Source organism: Phodopus roborovskii, unplaced genomic scaffold (assembly GCF_943737965.1).
Source record: "Phodopus roborovskii unplaced genomic scaffold, PHOROB, whole genome shotgun sequence".
In the NCBI taxonomy this organism is placed as follows: domain Eukaryota; kingdom Metazoa; phylum Chordata; class Mammalia; order Rodentia; family Cricetidae; genus Phodopus; species Phodopus roborovskii.
The window spans coordinates 2,199,613-2,215,242 of record NW_026126446.1 but is presented as its reverse complement, the minus strand read 5'-3'; the positions used below and the strand labels follow the sequence as shown (position 1 = coordinate 2,215,242).

At 49.1% G+C, this 15,630-nt stretch overlaps 1 protein-coding gene across 1 annotated transcript; it reads left to right on the top strand.

The window, feature by feature from the left end:
- The first annotated feature begins 3,763 nt into the window (after window positions 1-3,763).
- Ambp (alpha-1-microglobulin/bikunin precursor) lies at window positions 3,764-14,245 on the top strand. Its single transcript, XM_051187948.1, has 10 exons — window positions 3,764-3,967; window positions 4,958-5,100; window positions 6,382-6,458; window positions 7,433-7,549; window positions 8,172-8,273; window positions 8,902-8,948; window positions 11,616-11,697; window positions 12,744-12,911; window positions 13,209-13,382; window positions 14,120-14,245. The coding sequence occupies exons 1-10, from the start codon at window positions 3,854-3,856 to the stop codon at window positions 14,143-14,145; spliced, it is 1,050 nt and encodes a 349-aa protein (XP_051043905.1). The 5' UTR covers window positions 3,764-3,853; the 3' UTR covers window positions 14,146-14,245.
- The last annotated feature ends 1,385 nt before the right edge of the window (window positions 14,246-15,630 follow it).

Genomic DNA, 15,630 nt, shown 5'->3' with positions numbered 1-15,630 from the left:
TGCTCTTGGGCACAGGGTGGGAAGTAAAGCAAACGTGTAACTCAGCTTGCATGGAGGACCTCATCTTTCCACTGTCACAGCACCCACCCCTGCTTCCCTCCTGCAGCTGCTAATGAATAGCCTGTGACAGGAAAGTGGGCGGGGCCTCCACCCTGCCATGCCCTTCTGCACTAAGCTTGCCCACACCCACTGGCCTTGGTTCTACCCCAGCTCCCTTCTGGTCTAGTCACAGTTTCTAGTGTCCAATCCCTCCCTCTTCCTGGAAGCCTCCTGAGTACTTAACTGTCCCCCAACTCCTTTCCTGTCTCCCCATTGATCTCCCTGACCCCAGATATGATCTCTACCACTTTCTGAACATAAACAACTCTGTGATCCCAGGGCAAGGAGCAAGCCCCAGGCCTGGCAATCCTGCCAGTCCCATGGGCCCAGCCACTCCCCTTTAGCCTCCAAGCTCCCAGCTTAGGGATGTTTTTTAATTTTAATTACAAATGCTTTTACAACATTTATTTTAGTAGCATGCACATGTGTGCACAAGAGCACAGAGGTCAGAGGACAGCTTGCAGGAGTCAGGTCCTCTCTTTCTATCATGAGGGTTTCAAGGACAAAACTCAAGTCATTAGGCTTGGCAGGAAGTACCTTTATCTACTGAGCCGTCCCATCTGCCTGATATTTATTTATTGTATCCCAAAAGCATTTCTCTCCATTTTCCTCTTCTGGGACTTTTGTGACTTCATCCCCAGTGCTGAGGTGACTTCCCTTCTGGGACCTCACTCCCCTGTGCACTCATGTCTGGCCATGTCCACTCTCTGGATGAGTCCTCCTCTGCTGGCCTCTGTCCCCCATCACTACACCCTGCCTTAGATGATTTCCCTGTTTGCCTGCCTCCTCCTCAATCCTGTCAGGGTCCCTGTCCTGGTCCTAGTGACCTGCTTGAAAGAATAAGCACTTGAATAGCCATGACATGGGTGTGGCATCTTTGGGCTGCACCTGGGCCCCCGAAGTGTTCGTCTGAAAACAGGCCTCTAATGTCTGCTGTACTGGTTACTCTGGAGGCTCCTGGATGGGCAACATCCTCCCCACCTTCAAACCGTCCTGGAGTCCTGAGGATTCCTGTGAACTCTGGGCCCCTGGGGGGGGGCTCAGCTTTCGTATTCTACTCTGAAAACAAAGGAGAAGAGGGAATGGGGTCCTAGGCACTGCCTGCCTTCTGCCCCTGTAGTTCCTGTTAATGTTTAAAAGCTGTTCAAAGTCCAGATGGCCTTGGCTGGGGTCCTCTCTGTTTGCTCTGGTTAATAATCTCAGGAGTGCAAACATCTGGAGCAAGAGGAGAGATCAGCACCCCTGGCATCCTCTGTCCCCTCCCCTTACACACATGGGCATGTTGAGTACTGAGTAAAACGACTTACTGAGCCGTCCCCCCCAGCTTCCTCTCCCCAGCAGGCTGTACGATGAGCATATGGGGTTGTCTAAAACAGTCTGAGGTCAGAGCTGGGATACCCTGAGTGCTTTGGGCCTGCCAGGAAGGTCAGTAAGGCCATGTTGGGGGCTGGAGAGATGGTTCAGCAGTTAAGAGCATTTGCTGCTTTTCCAGAAGCCCTAGGTTCAATTCCCAGCCCCCACACGGCAGCCCACATCTGTCTATAACTCCAATTTCAGGGCTTTTGACAGATATACATGCAGGTAAAACACCAATGAACATAAAGTAAAAATAAATTATACATATGCATATAACTTGTTATATAATATTTTGTTACATGTATATTTATTATATATAAAACATTAGAAATATATTGCTATATACTCATATAAATATATAAACTTACATTTATTATGTTGTATATTATTTACTTATATATGTAAATATACATACATACATCATATATATTCATGTTGAACAATGCATGTATCCTAGCCCAGGTAGCAGGACAGATCCTGGAGTGGCCATGGCCATTCACAGAATACTTCTTGCCCTCCAAGTGGGTCAAATGACAACTGCTCTGTCCTCTCCTTTATAGATTAGGGAAGAGGGAAAACTGTCTCCAAGCTCCCACAGAACAAGGAGTCCAGATGCCTAGCTTCTGTTTCTCTGTCCTCCCTCTCAGCTCACCTCCTTGTGCCCACCATTAGCTAACCATGACAGACTGAGAAACTGGGCTGCCAAGATGGCTTAGTGGGCAAAGGGCTTGCTGCCAACGTTGACAACCTGAGTTCCATCCCCGGATCCCACGTGGTGGAAGCAGAGAACTGACTCCTGCCAGTTGTCCTCTGACCTCCACATGTACCTCCAGCACAGCACAGGCTGTGGCATGTGTACTGCTGCACATGCTATTCCCACATGCAAACAAATAGTATTTTTTTTAAAAAGTCTGAGGATTAGGGACATGAAAGAAGGTAACTAAGCCAGAAAGTTAAGCCAAAAACAGTTGCTCAGTTGCTGTGTTGAAGTGTGCATGGAGGCTTTGTGCTCTCTGGCAGCCAGAGCAAAAAAAAAAAAAAAAAAAAAAAAAAAAGCAAATCCCATCCATGGACAAGCTGTTTGTTATGATGCATAGGAAACCCATTTACAAGTAGACACATATGTGCTTTGGATACCAGCAAAAGGGGACTTGTCTGCTGGGCCTCTCAGAAGGACATGGCACACTATTTGCCCAGGCACTGACTGTGGAAGGGACCCGTTGAATCTTTCAGGCCTCTTGCTTTCTGGAGTCAGCTGTAACGGACTGCTTGCTGCATGCAGGATTCTGCCATTCTGCCAGAGAGGAGCATGAAAGGAGGAAAGATGGTGGCTGGAACCATTGGAGGAGAAAGGAGCACATGGGGAGGGATCATAGCATCATGGACAGCAGTCTGAGCTCTGGAGACCACAGATACTTTTTAAAACTCCTATTATAATATGCAAATCTAGAGGCTAAGGATGGAGCTCAGTTGGTGGAGCTCTTGCCCAGCATGCAGGAGGCCATGGGTTTCACCCCCTCCACCGCATTAACCAGGCCTGGTATGCATGCCTGTGACCCTGGCACTCAGGAGGTGGAAACAGGAAGACCAGATATTCAAGGGCAGTTCTGTCTTGGAGTGTGGAGTTCAAGGCTAGTCTGAGCTATTGAAATCCCTGTCTCAAAAAGAATATTTTTGTTCTTGTTTTAGATTGAAAGGTTACTGTGTTACCTCTCTTGGGCTGCTGTTGCAAAAGACTCCAAGTCATTAGGAACGAAACAAAAGAGGTGTGCCATCCTGTACAAACTTGCCTTAACCAATCTCATCTGAAAGTAGGGTCCAGTTCTGTGGTTCTAGACAGAATGGACATACATTCTACAGAGGATTTGAGTTTCCCTACACAGATACTTCAGCAATAACCACACTCCAGAGATGCTGCAGCTGTTCACAAGCATCTACCTCTTCAAACCTCACCCCAATGCTAAGATCCAGGTACTGATGTTTTGTTGTGTGAGAAACAGGCCAGACAAGGTTGCCTGTGCCTGCTGGCTCACTGGCATGAGGTCCAAGGGGAAGGAAGGCCATCACCTGACTCCCCCATTTCCTGTGCTCCCTGTGGAGAGTTGGGCCTATGAGGAAGTCTTTCTGGAGTCTGAACCCTACTGTGCTTGGTCAATATCCCTTCGGAGTCAGGAACCATGGCTTCCTGTCCACAGAGTTGGACCTGAGCCAGGCTGCATGGATCGATTAGAGTTGGCTCAGGACCCTGATTGGCCTTGGCTGAGCAGAGCAAACACCAAGGTCATCACCGGCCTCTGGCCCCTTCCCCAGCTTCAGTCTGCAGCTGCCCCTGCCAGGGAACTTGTTCCTTGCTCCCACACCAAGCTGAGAGACATTAAAGGCCAAAGACCCCAGAGCCATGCAGGGTCTCGGGACCCTGTTCCTGCTGCTGACCGCCTGTGTGGCTTCGGGGACTGACCCTGTGCCATCATTTCCTGACATCCAGGTTCAGGAGAATTTCAGCGAGTCCCGGGTAAGGTTGGCTTCTCTGGCTGAGATGGCCACAGTGGTGGCATGTCCACGCCACTGGGCCTTGCTGTCTGTCTTGGGGTGTCCATCTTCCCATTGTATACAGCATCCCGATCCTTAGGGGCCCTTCCTGACCTGACTGGTAGGTAGGTTGTTCTGGGATTCCCTCACATGGCATTCATTCTGTCTTCATGGATTCCCAGAGGAATCCACACGTGGCAGGTGGCATAGGATGGGTGTTGGCCTGTAAGCTTTGGAGACGGGCCTATGAAATTATTGGAGGAAGAGAAGCAGGACGCAGTCGATGGGGTTGGGAAGTGTGAGCCCAAGGGCACCCTAGCCTGTGGCAGGCACGGCACTGTGTGTCTATATGGAATGAGGATGTGCAGATGTGTGTGTGTGTGTGTGTGTGTGTGTGTGTGTGTGTATGTGTGTTGTAGAGCCAGCAGCCCTAGCTTTGTCCTGAATCATAAAGTGGGTGGGGGACAGTGTCTCTCAGAAGGCGGACTCTCAGAACTCTCCAGGCGTCTCTTAGGACAAGGAACAGCTGTGCTGGAGGTCGAGGGGTTGGAAGGTCAGCACCATCTGAATGTTGTCAAGAGGAAGAGGTCAGTTACTGGTCCTACAAGGCCCTTTCAGGTTCGTGGTAGCTCCATGGCCCTTGATCGGGCTGCCCCACAAGGTGGCCCACACTCTGCTATGGAAGGTATGCAACCAAAGCCTCACACTCCTGAGCAGTGGTGGCTAGTGGTCTCGGAGTACGCAGTCTGGGCCCCACTTGCTTCACAGACACTTTACATCTGTGGAATAGGCCTTGTGTAAGGCAGGGGGACATCACACACCTCTGCCCTAACTACGTTGTACCTGGAACTTCACCATCGGCCTTGAGACACTGCCCTTTAAAGGGCTGGCCCTTGGAGGAGGAAAGGAAAATGTGGACATGTCTTCTCAAAGGCTTGGGTAAATCCAGAACCGGGCTTGTGGTTCTTCCTAGATCTATGGAAAATGGTTCAACCTGGCAGTGGGCTCCACCTGCCCGTGGTTGAGGAAGATTAAGAACAAGATGAGCATTAGCACACTGGTGCTTCAGAGAGGGACGACAGAAACAGAGATCAGCACGACCAGCACCCGGTGGCGGTGAGTGGCACTGCAGAAACAACCAGGATCCTGGAAACACAGCTTGGAGCTTGCTTCTGACCCCAGGAACCATTGCTGTCCCTCCTCACCGAACATCTAGTAGCCTCTCAAGGACCATGTCTCCAACACAATGCTTCTTGTGCATCCTGCCTCTCCTTGGGGATTCTTCAGAGAAAGAAGGGAACAAGTACCCCAGGGACCTAGCCAAAGAGCCTCCGGCCAGAGTCTAGGGTGGAGTTTCTAGACTCTTCATTCCTCCCTGCTGCCATCACGGAGATTTACCCCTTCTTCAAGCCTCTCCCACCTATCCCGTCTCCCCTGCTGCCACTGTGGTCCAAGCCTTTTCCCTCCTTCCCTCCCTCTCCCCCTTCCTTTCCTCCCTCCCTTCCCCTCTGTCCTTCCTGTCTCCTGCAACCCATCTACTATCCTTTCCACCTTCAACCTCAGTCTCTCCCTCCGATCCAGCCTTCACCCAGCATCCAGAAAGACCTTGTGAAAAAGCCACACCTGCCGAAGAGAACCTTCCATGGCTCCCCACTGCTCTCAGTATTAAGAGTGAAATCTTGGCATGGCTTTTCAGCTCTCACCCCTGCCTGCTCCATGCTCTCTCTCCCATGGCCTCTGCAACCCTCTGCAGCAGATCTTTCCATTTCCAGTGCCCTTCATGCTCTCAGCCCTACAGGCCTTTGCACATTTCCCTGCCTCCCTGGCCTAACTCTGAGTCCTTGGGGTGCTAGTTCCATGTTATTTCTTCCAGAAAGCTTCCCCCATGCCCCGATCCCCAGTTCAGGCCTCTGGAGTACAGTGTTCCGACATACTGCTCTGAGTACACTGTTTGCATGTGGCCCTGGCTGGACTTCCTGGCCCATGTTACTACAAACCCCATGCAAGGACAGGCCTATCTGGTTTTCCTCTGTGTCCCAGCATGTGGCACAAGAGCTCTTCACAAGATAAGGAGTGATCATGAAATCACAATAGCTAAAATACTGTATGATCCATGAGAAGTGCTGAGTGACCCCCATGCCACTAAGGGGCATCAATGTTTCATCCCCACTGGGGACATTAGGCAATGAATGAAAGCACACTACCACCAGGGTAACGTGCAGCAATGGCAATAGTGACTTTACTGCTTACCCTGGCAGGAAGCATAAATGCAACCCTTTTCTGTGTTCCCCATGCACAAAAAGGGGATTTGCAAGGGCTAGGGTGACCATGAAACAAGGTATTTGGGAATGTTCATTTCCAAACACAAAAAGAACATTTTGGCTTGGTCATTGCCAGGAGAGGTGTCTGCGAAGAGGTCTCTGGGACATATGAGAAGACAGACGTCGATGGAAAGTTCCTCTACCACAAATCCAGTGAGTGTGGGGACACACCATGGTCCCTTCTCTTCTCTCTTGACCCTTGCAACCTTCCTTCCTGTGTATCTGAGAAGTCATCCAGAACTTCCCGCAAATGCTTGGCACTCCACAGCTTTTCCCATTTAGCATATGCCCAGAGCTGGGAGAGGTGTAGGATGCCAAGGATGACGTTAGAAGCTCCCCAGCTCCCCACCTGCAGGCCTCATGCTTGGTACTAAGTGACAAAGGGATGCAGGCCCAAATTTAGCAACTGCCTGTCTAATCTCTGTGTGCTAAATCACGGTGCATAAGGTGAACCCCTGAGTGTTTGACAGAAGAATGGCAACACTGAGTGGGTAGCAACAATAAACAAATGGGTAGGCTGGGGATGACAGGTGAGCGGACTGGTCATCCGAAAGACAGGTGGGTGAAGTGACAGAGAGAAAATAAGGAAGGAAAGTCAGAATAGAAGGGAAGGGGAAGGGTGGGAAGAAAGAAAGGAAAACCGGGCAAGGTGGTTCATGCTTACGTTCCCACCGATGAGGAGGAGGACAGACCAGAAGTTCAAGGGTATCTTTGGTTACCTAACAAGCTAAAAGGCTAGCCTGGGCTGAATGAGACTCTGCTTTAAGAAAACAAAATGAGGAAGGAAAGAACAGGAACGGAAGGAGAGGTAATAGGGGAGTGTGGGGGAGGGAGAAAGAGAGAGGAAGGGTGAAGGGAGGGAAAAGGGATGAAAAGAGCAAGGTGGGAAAGAGAGGGAGGGGACCAGGGAGGCGGTCAGAAAAGGAGGAAAGGACGGACAGTGGATGGGTGGAGTGAAGATGGAGTCAATGCTGTCGAGCAGGCGGGGAGAGGCTGACACTGGATGAGCAGACATGAGATGCTGGATGGGGCGTGTGGCTGTGGGGTGTGGATGCAGCACGCTGAGTCAGGGACAGGTGAAGAGCCTGACCACTGACTCCTTGCGTCTGCCTGTATCTCCCACACAGAATGGAATGTAACCTTGGAATCCTATGTGGTTCACACCAACTATGATGAGTATGCCATTTTCCTCACCAAAAAGTTCAGCCACTACCACGGACCCACCATCACTGCCAAGCTCTATGGTAAAGGCCTCAACGAGGAGCCTGTTACTTTTTGGACCATGGGGGAGGGAACAAGAAGTTTGCTTTTCCTTGGGGAGAGAACTCTGATTAGGGAGGGACAAGGGGTCCTGGCCTTGAGGAAGAAGAGCTCAGTCTCCCTGGTGAGGCAGACTTCTCATTCCATCTCTAGAAGGAACTCCTGGGGCTGGGGAGACAGTTCAGTCAGTGGTTAAATCCCATGAGGCCAAATTGGGGTTCATAGAAGCCACATAAACACCAGTTTGGCATGGTCACCGCCTGTAATTCCATTCAACAGGTGACCCCCACACAAGCTGGCAAGTGAGACTAGCAGAGTCTGAGCTCTGAGTTTGACAGGGAGACCCTGCCCCAACGGAAGTTGATTTCCTTCTTCAACTCCACCTGCAAGCTGCCCACCGACAAACACATGTGTCCCCATGAAAATGGAAAGGATCAGGGAGGACCTATGATGGGCCCACTGTCTCTTGGGAAGCCATTTTTCAACAGAGTGTAAAGGAGAATTAGTGGCTCAATCCTTTCCACACTTTTCACTGGACACAGTCACCCTAGCGGGCCAGTCCAGGTGCCCTGGGCTCTAGGTATCTCCCCTGCTTTCCATTTGCAGGCCGGGAGCCACAGCTGAGGGACAGCCTTCTGCAGGAGTTCAGGGAGGTGGCCCTGAGTGTGGGCATCCCTGAGAACTCCATCGTTTTTATGGCTGACAGAGGTAAGTGGTATCTTGCCCCGCTCTGAATGTTGGTCCTTTCATCCTTCCTGTCCCCTGAAGATACCCTCAGTCCCTGAATGTTTCCTATAACACCCAGAGACAAACAAGGCCACAGAGAGCTCCTGGGTTTGCTCCAAGTCTCTGAACACACTGCTGAGGAGGCAGCAGGCCCTTGGGTTTGAGAGTACAGACTCCACTGAGCACCTACATTCAAGTGCAGTGCTTTAAGCAGAGAGGCGTGGCTCCTGGCTAGCCTTCCTAGAGCCTTACTTTTCCTCATTTGTCAAACTGGATAACAGTGCTCTTTGTCAAAGCCTGCTGTGAGGAGGCAGCGAGGTAAAACTGTTAGGGGCTGCAGCATGGTGCCTTAGAAGAGCTCTGCAGATGCCACTGTTGCTGCCCTTCTGAGGATACTGATGGGATGATGCTGGAGCAACAGATGGGACTGATGGTGCAGCCACCAGTCTGTTGATTGTCCCATCAGTGGCTTTGAGTGATCGAGGAGGGCTCTCTATGGAGCGCTCTAAAGCACAGGACACAATGTTTACCCAGTACCCAAGATCTGGTATCTGTCTGCCTTCCTGTACCTGGGCCTCTTGCTCATTCTTCATTTGTGTCCTCTGCCTAGGGGAATGTGTTCCTGGGGATCTGGAACAAGAATCCACTTCACTTCTGGTGAGTGTTTTTTCCATCATTCCTCAGAAGCCATGTCCCAGGCACTCTGCACCATCAAGACCATCAGTCAGCCTTCTGGAGTTTAAGAACTGGCTAGCAACGCCAGTTTCTTGGGCACAGGAGCAGAGACAATGCCAGTGTTGGAGGCGGGCAGGGATGAAACATACAAGTACATAGTCACACTGCTCCTGTCGTCACCTTGCATGGGGCAGTGTGGAGCTTGCCAGTATTGTTCCCCAGTAGCCTCTCCACACTGGGACAGTGGAAGGCTTGGCCAAGATGTTGGTTTCTTGGAAGGCAGTGGCTGTCTCTTTGGAGCACTTAACATCCAGACCAACATGGCCACTGTAGTCCCCAATAGTGACAAAAACACTGAACCTGGTCCAATGGCTAGCCCAAGTCTGCTTCTGCACTGCCATGATCTTTAAAACCTCATCCTTAAGGGATGCTCCCAAGAGAAATTCAATAATCTATCTTCAGGATGGGCAAGAACAGGTAGGTCTTCTCCAGGGATTTGATCTTCAGGTCCTTGACCAGGCAGCCCAGCCTGATGTCAAAGATCTACTCCTTGTCTTCAGCTTTGTCTCTATGTGTTACAAAGATCTTACCAGAGATGACCACTAAGACACAGTATGTAGCCAATTGAAAGTCTTTATTCCAGCTGGCTTGGATCACACTCAAGTGTCCAGGGACCTGAGTATATCCGTGAGTGTCCAGAACATTGGGTTTTAAAAAGGCAGAAACCACATCCTCGCATCTCGCTCTGCAGCTGTATGGAGGGAGAACTTCTCAGAAATAAGTGTATGAAGAAAGCAGTTTCAACAGAAGCTAAGTTAGCTAGGGCACCCCAACTTTTGGTTCCTATAAAACAGAGCTGGGTAATTTCCCATGGGATTCTCCATTAAGGAAGCCAGAGTCTGGTTAAACCTGAAATGGTCTCATCAAGAATACAAGATGGAGGAACCTCTGCACTGTCTTGTTCTATCATACATGAACTCTCTGTCATCAGCCATCAACCACAATCATGGCCATGCTGAATTCTCCATGGGAGATGCCACAACCTCCATACAATTACATTTTACTTCAGAAATTTAAATTTCCCTTTCTTTTATAGAAATGTTTCTATAATGAACAGTTTTCTTCCCAGGAAAAACTCACGAGCCATATTTCTGAATCCTTTTCTTTCTTCCTTTCTTCCTTCCTTTCTTCCTTCCTTTCTTCCTTCCTTCCTTCCTTCCTTCCTTTCTTTTCTTTCTCTCCTTTTTTTTTCTTTTCTTTTTGTCTTAGGGTTTCTATTGCTGCAATGAAACACCATGACCAAAAGCAACTCAGGAAAGGGTTTATTTTGCCTTCTCTTCCACAACACTGTTCATCACTGAAGGAGGTCAGGAAGGAATTCAAACAGGGCAGAAACCTGGAGGCAGGAGCTGATGCCAAGGCCATGGAGGGGAGCTGATTACTGGCTTGCTCCTTATAGCTATCTTAGCCTGCTTCCTTACAAAAGCCGGGGTAGTGCCACCCACAATGGGATAGGCCCTCCCATATCAATCTCTAGTTTTGAAAATGCTCTTCCAGCTTTTGTATAGCCTGATTTTATGGAGGTATTTTCTCAATTGAGGTTCTTTCCCTAGATGACTCTAGTTTATGAGAAATTGACATAAAAACTAGCCAGCACACCTGCCCAGCTTAGATTATGTTTTTGTGAGTCTATCATTTGGTCAACAGCTTGGGTAAGTGGAGAATTACTGGGTTGCAATTTTTTCCATGACCTTCATATTTTGCTCTTGAGCTTCTGTGTTTAAATCCTGTTATTCACCCTGAGAGCCATCAGGCACCTTGTCTTTCTTTCCTGGAATGCCTATAAAGAGTTGCTTTTTAGGTTTTTGGTTTTTTTGTTTGTTTTTAGTTTTGATAATTCATTTTTCCCTCATAATTGGGCAACCCAATTTTTCCTTCAACTCAGAAAAGTTTCTTCTATTGTTTCTGCCCTATTTGTCTTCCTTCTACAACACCTAGGATGTGAATTTATTTCCTGCATGTCTAAATGGCAATTTATTATCTCAACTATGAGGTTAAACCCAACATCTTTTCCAACTCCAATGGTTTCCATTGCTGGTGGTGGCTGGTATATTAGTGGATATTAGTGTGGATTTTATTGGTGGCTTAATCGTCTTTCCTGTTTCTCGATCTCATCCTTGTGAAGTAGAAATAGTTTTCCAATCTAATCCAATTCCTCTGAGCAACTGTGTCATCTAGCTTGTCCCTTTTTTCTTCTTCTCCCCCTTTTCACCAAGGAAGGCCTCTATGCCACTAGGTTAAGATGGGCCTGGATGAGACCAGGGGCCCTGAAAATTTTAAGTTGCCTCTTAAAAGAAGAAACAATCTAAGATTACCATAGTTCTGCCTATTCGAGTCTTAGGCCACGGCTGTGAGCAGAAAGGCTGCCTAGTGATCAGCAGTCTTCCTACCCATCCCTTTTAAAGTTGGCCTCAGGGGACTTTATATCCATCTACCCTCTTGAGCATGTCACTCTGTGAAGCCCTTTCTGGAATTTAAATTGATACTGGAGCTAGCGTTTCAGTGGGCAGTCTAGTCTGTTTGTGCAACTCCAGTGGTTCAGGTGCAATTCAGCAAGATCTCTGCAATGCTGTTCTCTCCTCTCTCCAGAGAGCTCGGCGGGCAGTGCTGCCCCAAGAAAACGAGGGATCAGGGGCTGGGCCACTGGTAACTGATGTTCTCAAGAAAGAAGGTAAGGAATCCCATCTGTTCACTTGCTTTAGCCATGCTCCAAAGAAGAGTCTGTGCCTGTCTCTCCCTGGCTGCCTCAGCACTGTGAGGCCCATCTCTCTGCTACAGAGCTGATGGTTGGCCAAGAGAGGGCAGATGAAGTTCTGTACCCTGTGGGATTAGAGGGAGAGAAGCAGCAGATATAGTTCCAGGCTCAAGAGAGCTCACCTTTGCCAGGAATGAGTTTCTGTCCAGTCTGTGTACCCACCAAGCCTTGGTTTGCTCTGCTATATGGGATGTTTGTCTCCTGAGCTGACCATTATGGCTTTTGTATCAGGAATGAGGAAGGACATTAGGATAATTTGTGTGGATGACAGTTCTCTTAACTTGCTCAGTAAATGCCAAACCCGCCCCACCCTGGGCCTTTTTGTGGGCATTGGGTCTTGTTGGCTCTTTGGTGTTAGTGGGGAGACTTCTGAGGGAACAAAGGATAGGCCCAAAGGAGAGCATCATCAAAGTGCTGGTGATCTAAGAAGACAAAGGTGAGGTAGGGAAAGACACTTCCCACACCATGCTAATTCAGGCTGTGCCCAGGAAGGGTTTTATGGGTCACAGGAGAGCAAAGGCATGGGTGGCATCTTGTTGAAAGGGTCAAGGTGGCTGTTGAGGAAAGGAGGAGCCTGCTAGTCTCCAGGCAGATAGGTCTTAGGGTCTCACTGGTAAACCTCCCATTTTGGGCTAGGGGGTGGAATGGACACTGATTTTCTGAGTCTATGGATTTGGATATTCATTCTGAGTTTAACCCATCTAGGGGTGAAGAAGGTAAGGGATACCTGCTTCTCATCCAAAGGATGAGTAGATAGGCCTTCAGCATGGACGGTACACATCAAGTCATATGCAGGCACACAGCACTGTTAAAATGGGTGATGTATATCAAATTACACATAGGCACACAGCAAGTGCTGTTAGCATGGGAGATGCATATAAAGTCACATACAGGTGCATAGCAAAGCGTACAGGGGTATACAGCAAGTGCTCAGTAAGTACTGTTCATCTGTTCCTTACCAGATTCCTGCCAGCTCAACTATTCAGAAGGTCCCTGCCTAGGGATGATAGAGAAGTATTACTACAATGGTGCTTCCATGGCCTGTGAGACCTTCCAATATGGGGGCTGCCTGGGCAATGGCAATAACTTCAACTCTGAGAAGGAATGTCTGCAGACGTGCCGGACCATAGGTGAGTGCACTTTGTTATTGCACCCTCCTTTCCCCTCATTCTCATCATGCCACAGGCCACCTGACCATGAACCCAAGTTATGCTTTTCTCAGGGTGGAATCCAGGGCAAGTTGCTCATAGGAATTCTACACTATGCAGGTGGCCTCGGTCAGTCACGTCGCCATGCAGTTTCCCAGCCTGTAAAAGGACCATACACTCTAGCTGTTCAGGCTCCTCTGTCCGTCTTAGTAGTCCTGTGCATGTCCCATCAGCAGCTTCAAGGGTGACTAACACTCCATGTCCACCTTCCCTTCACAGCGGCCTGCAATCTCCCCATAGTCCAAGGTCCCTGCCGAGCCTATATAGAGCTCTGGGCATTTGATGCAGCACAAGGGAAATGTGTCCAATTCAGTTATGGGGGTTGCAAAGGCAACGGCAACAAGTTCTACTCTGAGAAGGAATGCAAGGAGTACTGTGGAGTTCCTGGTGATGGTAGGAGGCCCTTGGAAGCCCAGGGAGGCAGGGAGGGGAGTGCTGGTAAGGGGTGGGGGCTGGAGAGTCCAAAAGTGAATTCTTTCCTAGGTGGGCAGCCTGGTCCACTCTCTGGGCCTTAGCTTCTCACTTGGGAAATGGGCCAAAGCCAGGACCATGACCTAGCTTGTGCTAGCTGGTCCAGAGAAGGACGATGCCTAGGCATCAGCAGAAGGCAGGTAGAGTAGCTGAGGACCTTGGTGGAGCAATTCTCCAACTTTTTCAGGTTAACCACATGAACCAAATCTAGGCCCCATCATATGCTAGGTGCCAAGTGTTTTTTTTTTTTTAATTTTTAATGGTTTGTTTTGAGTCAGGGTCTTAGGGAGTTGCTCATATAGCCCAGGAAGGCCTTGATTTACCATCTTCTTGAGTATCTTGGAATACTATTCTGTACCACTAGACCAGACCTCAAGGGAATTTAGAAGGCAGCTTTACATTCTTGTAAAAAGGGACAAAGCACCTACCTGTCCAACTTCACAGTGCTCAGCTGGCAGGAGCTGCTCTTAAAAGGATGACCAGGCTATGGTAGCCACTTAACATTTTCAGGGCCTTGCTATTCCCACTGGAAAATGGTACCTATAGGAAGTCAGAAAGCCAGACTGTCCCATGCAATAGCCATGGGAGATAAGTTATTTAGCAGCGGTGATGTTTCATCCCAACCCAAGGACCCAGCCTGAGTTACTCTGTATCCACAGGGTATGAGGAGCTAATACGAAGCTGAAGGTGCTAGTCTTCAAGCCAGAGGATAGACACTGTCCATCCCGGTGTGAGCTGGCCCAGGTGATCTGGATCCAAATAAAACAAGCTGTCAATTCCTGGCATTCTGTGTGTTGGCATCTCACTGTCACAGTGGTTATAATGAGGGGGTTGCGGGAGGGGAAGGAAGCTTAGGGCATGAGTAACCCAGCCTTCCCAGGAAAGCAAGATGCATGGCTTGCAATGTGACAGCTTCTTGTAGAACAAGATCCTGGTTGTGCACCACTTCAGATACAATAGTCCCTAACTCTGCAGTAGTGTAAAGTAGGGTTATTTTGTTTTACTTCAACAAACAGAAAAAAGAAAGCCCAGGAATCCTGGCACTTGTTTCTAGAAGAGGTTGGATGGGGGTCACAAAGACTCAAGGTCAAAGAAATAGTGATGCCCTGGAGTGCCCAGGTACCTGAGGTTGTCCCCATCCTTGCCACTCCCGAGTCCTTTCTAGTAGTTCCCTCTAGCTGTCAGTTTGTCCCACACACATCCCAAATCACTGGAGCTTCAGCCTCTGCTTCTTCTCTACCTTGACCTGGAGTCCTGTCTCCTGGGGTCCTCACTGGCCCTCCGCCCTAGGAGATTGTCTACTGGCTTTCCCAATGCATCTGTAACAAATAGCTGGGCCCCGGCCCAGAGTTCAAAGCACTGGGTTGTGCTGGATTCTTGCCCTGTGGGAAAGAGAGGAGGTGGGCTGGCCAAAGTATCACAAGGATAAGCATGGCCCGTGACCATGCCCTGGGGGACTCTCCTGTAATTGGCACTAATTAGATCCACCCAGAGTTCCCACGATGATGGGCAGATTAGCAGAGGGTGAAGATCCCCTGCTTGATAATGCTCTGGAGTGGAAAGTCATCCCTGTAGGAGAAACCAGGTCTGCAAGGAGATTGCTTTTCATGCCCCATGACCGTTTGCTAAAGTGTTCTGTCAGGCAGGGAGGATGAGAGTCTAGAACATGCTATAGTTCCCTGAGACACAAACAGACACTACATTGCCTTTCAAAGTCTGGAACTTGGGGTTTCTAGTTTCCAAAAGAAGAGATTATCTGGAGGAACAATATTTACGATTGCAGCTCTGGTTTGAAGTGGATGAGATGGAAGGAGACAGGCAACTGTGCAGAAACAGGTTTCAGGAAGGTCCCTCAGCTGGGGCTAATAAACATCATCACGATGTACATCCATCTGCTGCTAAGGGGAATCTGAGGTACCACTTTGAAGTGGGGCACTTTGGACTGGCCTGGAGCACAAATCTTTAACAGAGGGTAAGATTCCACATGCTGGCTGGTTCCCACAGTGGGTAGAATGTCAGCTTCACTGGGTATACTTTTTTGTATTGTTTTGGATTCCCTATTTCATGAGAATAAGTGTCCTCATGAAAACCTGCTCAGCTCTTGGAAGCTTTGAGATAAGATCCTTCTGTAGCCCAGGCTGGCTCCACACCCGATTGTTCTGCCTCGACC